Here is a 5022-nt window from a genome sequence, read left to right on the forward strand (position 1 = left end):
CCTCTCAGGCGTCCGAAGATCGCACTGCAGACCGCGCAGGACCCGGGGCGCAGCCGTTCGCAAGAATGCCTGTCGTTCGCACGTTGAAGGAAATCGTCCGAAGCGCATAGCGCCTCGAAGCGCTCGATCACATACGCGTACGTGTCGCGGTAGCGTTCGATGAAGTCCTCCGGGGAGAGCGCGTCGTCCAGCAGTTGCTTCTTGAATCCCATCATCCTGTGGAACGTGAACACCCTGGCCAGAGAACCGGATTCCATCAACGTCCCAGCCGCCTTGTTGGTCATGGCGCTCACCGCCACGCTGACCTTGAGAGCCCTCAGTTTAGCCTCTAGCAACGATATCGCGTAAGACTTTCCGCAGCCGGCGTCTCCGCTGAGCAGGGCGAGTTTCACGCGATCGCCTCGAGTCGTGTGCAGCCTAACCATGCGTCGCACCCATTCCTCCTGACAGTACCTAGACATGGCGAGAATCGCACGAGTTTTCGGATCGTCGTCGAGCCGAGGTTTTTTCCGTCTCACGTCCTCCTCCTGTTGTTGTTGTTCTTCCTTTCCTCCGTCGGCATCTTCGTCTTCCGTCATCGCCCGTCTCTCCTCGAGACACGGCTTCGTCACGGGCGCCCGAGCGGATCGGGGTCGAATCGCACCCGGTTCACTTCACGAGAGGCCATCCGATTTCTCGTGGGGCTGGGATCTCTTCTGCGTTGTCGGAAGCGCCGCCGCGGTTCTTACTCTGATGCTCTCCTCGCCTGTTCACGTCCAAACGTCGACGTTGGATGAACGCGTTCAGAGACCGGTCGATTCCAAACGGGTCTCTGTCTCTGTCGAGCGACGACGACTCGGCTGACTCGGCCGGTCTTTTCGCGCGAACCGGGACTTCTATGCCTTCCAATACGGACCGTAACGCCGTGTTTTTAGCCTGAGCCCAATGTCGCGACGATGACGACGTGTTCTCTTCTAAACCCTCCGTGACAGGTACAAAGACAGCGCCCTGAGTTTCGCGCACTTTACGCGCTCTATCGCGCACTCGAGCGAAATCCTCGGACGCTCTGGACACCGTTTCCTTGAACAGGGTCACGCTCGTCGCGTACAAACTCTTGCCCAGCTGTAACGCCACGGTCGTGACTCCGCCTTTGTAGGTGCTGCTCAGCACGCCCAGGAGTCCGGCCAGCAATTCCACAAACGGTGCTTGCGCCCCGTATTCGAAAAGCAACCACGCGAAGTCCTCCGTCTCTATCCGAACGGTAGATCTATACCCGTTTCTGTGCAATTGAGATTGTTTGTTGAAACCGAAGTGTTTAGCGTACCATTCGGGTTCCATGTGAGACAAGGCAATGTTCACGTTCTCAAGCATTACGCTGAAACCTACAGCCTGCTTCCCGCCTACCCTCATCTCAAAGAGCTTTTGTAACACTCCGACCGGAGTCACGGACTGTCCGGGTTTGAACATGAGATCCTCGGGCAGCGACGTGGCTAAGTAATGTCTCCCCACCCAGTCCAAACGAGGATGATGATCGGCGACTTCGTCGTCGTCGCTCCGCTCTCCTTTCTTCGTCGAAGAGGCCGCGGCGCTCGCGAGCTCGAGCTCAACCCTGAGGGCGCGGCTCTCGTCGAGCGCCTCGCGAAGAGCGCCTCGCGCGTCCCCTAGGTCTCGCTTGCACAACTCCAGGTCGTAGACCGCGCGATCGAGTTCCGCTCTCAAAGAAGCGTTATCCGGCGAATCAGGCGGCCCGGGCGCTGATGCACGTCTCGTGTCATCTCGATCTCGTTGAATCGCGTCTCTTTCGCCTTCTTCGAAAGCGCTCGACGCCGATCGTGAGGAGAGTTTCAGTTGCCTTTCCTCCGCGAGGTTTCTCTTAAGTTCCACGATTTCACGCTTCATACGCGCTATTACATTCACGTGAGGACAACCGATTTCGCACGATGGCTCCCGTTCCTCCTCGTCGTTTCCGCGACCTCTTTGTGTTACGCTTCGTAACAGAGAAGAGGAGCGTCTGGTGCTGGTGCTGCGAGTAGTCACGCCCGCCATCGCTTCGTGTAGATCGTGCCAAGAACAGGCTCCGACTGCTTACTCGGTCAAACCCGGCGTAAGGAGAGTATAAATAAGGACTACCGAAGGCTTTTTCTGAATAAACATCATGACAACTCAAAGCTATTCCGATGTTTTCTCCCGGACTCTCTCGGTCCTCCCGCTCCTGATGATCATCTCGTCGATCTCAGGACTGGAGACCCAGAACGCTACTACCGGGGTTCGAGTCCGCACCGTGGTGTTACAGAGGAACACGGTCTCGGCTCTGGCGTGCCCCTTGAAGGCTAGAGGACCCGTGACTTGGACTGCGCTCAGCGGAAACCGAAGCGGAATCGAATGGAAGAGACGCTTAGTGTTCGCGAACGTACAGGGGCCTGAGCTGTACAGATGCGGGACTCGGAGCGCTTCGGTCTTGGTGAACGTTATCGTGAGCGACGGTCCTTCCAACGTGACGTCTGGGAAGATTGCGCACTGTCAACACGGCAGACCTTGCGCCTTGAAGTGTTCCTACGTGAAAGATCATCTGGTCGGATGGCCCGGTGTTCGCGCGAAGGAGGAATCGTGGTGGGGCGAGGAATGGGAAGGTGTTCAGATCAAGGCAAGTGCACGACTCCGCCGTTCGAGCCAAACTTCAATGTTATGTTATGCCTTCTCTTATTTTCTCTCTCCTTTCGTTTTCAGGGAGAAAACCCGACGGTGATCAGTCCAGGGGTGATCTTAGCCGACTTTCTGCGCAACCCCTCTCTCGTCGGATGTAAGAGACGTTATTATATCACCGAAGAAGGGAGCGAAGCCACGGGGCTCCCGGTGGGTCACGTATTGGACGGAGCGAGCTCGAAGATGCTCATGGAGATCATACCGCCTTATTCCGAGATAATACGCCCGATAAGCAGAGACTTGAGCCAGACCGTGATCATCCCGGTCTCGCTCGGGAAACGGATCGAGGTTCGGTGCGAAGCGATATTGGCTACCTGGCTTCAATACGACTTTCTGTACTGGAGCAAAGATCTGCACAACGCCACGGGTAAAATAGACTCTTATCCGATATTTCTGAACAAGGAGGGCGCGAGAGTCAAGGAGCGAACCGACAACCCGACCACAAAGGACAACGATATCGGTACTTCTGCGATCAAGACCTTGGCGATCGACCCGGTGGAGGAATCTGACCTGATCAGCGTCTACTACTGCAATCTCTCATCGTCCGGCTCATCTAAAACGCTCAAGGTGCTTCTGAGAGACAAATCCGCGAACGGCGGACGAGGATTCGACAAATTGTACGAAGCGGCGGCCGTGGAGTACATCTAGAGTTTGAGGACCAGTGATTGATCTGTGTATTCTGTGTACTTTTTTTGTATTGTGTATCATTTATTCACCCTGCCAATACAATAAAGCAATAACGTGGATGTGTTGTGGTGCTGTGTCTTTGTGTCTACGTTTGGTTGAAAGAAAATAATGAGCCATCCAGACAGCTACAACGGGGAACTGGGTGGAGATGGGTGGAGATTGGAGCGGTCGGATACGATTTGTGTTAAAGTGTCGCGCGGTTTCCCCAGAACGGTTCAGTTCGTTCAGGATGGCATTGTTCGAGCGCGTGAACTGGACGGCGACGCTAAAAGAGTGCTCAGACAAACAAAGACACGAGATGAAGTTCGTGGAATTAAGATCTACCGGACCCTGCCACAGTCCTACGTTTCATTACAAAGTTGAGCTTTTTGTCCGGGGAAACGATGAAGTACGCTATGAGGCCGAAGGTAGCGGTCCTAAAAAGCGTTTGGCTAAAGCGCAGGCCGCTTTAAATCTCTTACAGCAAAATCCAGATTTATTCGAACTAAACGCACCAAGGGACAATGCGCCGACACCACCAAGACCTCCTCGCGAGAACCCCTTCGATAAAAATTCACATCGGCTAGACGAAGAGTCCCGGGTCCAAGACGGCGGGCCCGAGGATGATGATCGGGACTCCTTGGACAATTATGTTGGCGAATTACAGGTAAGCCGAGCTGAGTTTCACGAATAAACGTACTACTTAACCTGAAATGAGACTAATGTCACGTAACGGGTCTTTATCAGGAACTGTGTCAGAAGCGCAAGTGGCCTCTACCCTATTACTGCGAAGAAGAGTTTACACCCGGGCAGTTCTCGTACCGATGCGAAGTAGTGGCGAGCGTGCACACCCAGGGTGAGTGTCGAACCGAGTTTAGCGAATCATACTTTTTGTGGCTCTGAATGGTCTTTAACTCGTATTTCTCATCCCCTAGGAGTCGGCAGTGCTAAAAAGATCGCAAAGAGCGCGGCCGCGAAGAAGTGCTTGAGTCTCATCGAGAAGCTGACGCTGGGCGACGAGTGAGTGAGCTGAGATGTCCGAATGGTTCTCGAATCTCCCTCGCAACACCACCCTGTACGACCTGATCGAGGGGCTAACCGATGAACCGTGCGGACGCAGGAGCACGGTCTTGATGGCGGCGGCTTTAGTGCTTACGCTGCTTAACGTTGTGTATGTCACGTACCAAATATGCGAAAGAAAAATAAAATACAGCAGACTGCCTACTATCGCTGTGTAACAATGTCCTCATGTTGTGTGATCTGTGAAATGAAATAAATAAAACACCATTGAACCCGAACTAAGTGTCTTTATTTTGTCGTGAGTGTTTGTTACCTGATGCCAACGTTGGAGATTGTTGATCAGTAACTTGGCTTCATAAACACACGTAACAGGATTTATTTCTTAGTGTATCATCTTTTATTGCATATTTAGAAAAATTCAAACATTTGAATCATCTTCATTGATGAGTTTCGGTCGTTTCGGGTCTGGACCTGAGGAACGAGAGAGATGTACGCAATGAGATGATGAGAATACATGAGTAATCGAGTAATGGCGTGCCTGCGAAAACTTAAGAACTTACCCTTGGGCTTAGTGCCGCTCACGTCTCCTACCACCGCCGCGTCAGTCTCGTGGATGACATAGTGGACGTCGTCGTCACACACCCCTTCGCCCTC

At 53.4% G+C, this 5022-nt stretch overlaps 1 protein-coding gene across 1 annotated transcript in view; it reads left to right on the forward strand.

Annotated features, from left to right (window-relative positions):
- The first annotated feature begins 459 nt into the window (after nucleotides 1-459).
- LOC109952677 (O-acetyl-ADP-ribose deacetylase 1-like) overlaps nucleotides 460-5022 on the forward strand; it is a 5487-nt gene continuing 924 nt past the window's right edge. Inside the window, exons 1-2 of the mRNA XM_020587871.1 lie at nucleotides 460-502; nucleotides 597-717. Of these exons, the coding sequence (XP_020443527.1) occupies nucleotides 460-502; nucleotides 597-717 (164 nt within the window). The remainder of the gene's footprint in view (nucleotides 503-596; nucleotides 718-5022) is intronic.

Source organism: Monopterus albus, unplaced genomic scaffold (genome assembly GCF_001952655.1).
Source record: "Monopterus albus unplaced genomic scaffold, M_albus_1.0 scaffold484.1, whole genome shotgun sequence".
NCBI lineage: Eukaryota > Metazoa > Chordata > Actinopteri > Synbranchiformes > Synbranchidae > Monopterus > Monopterus albus.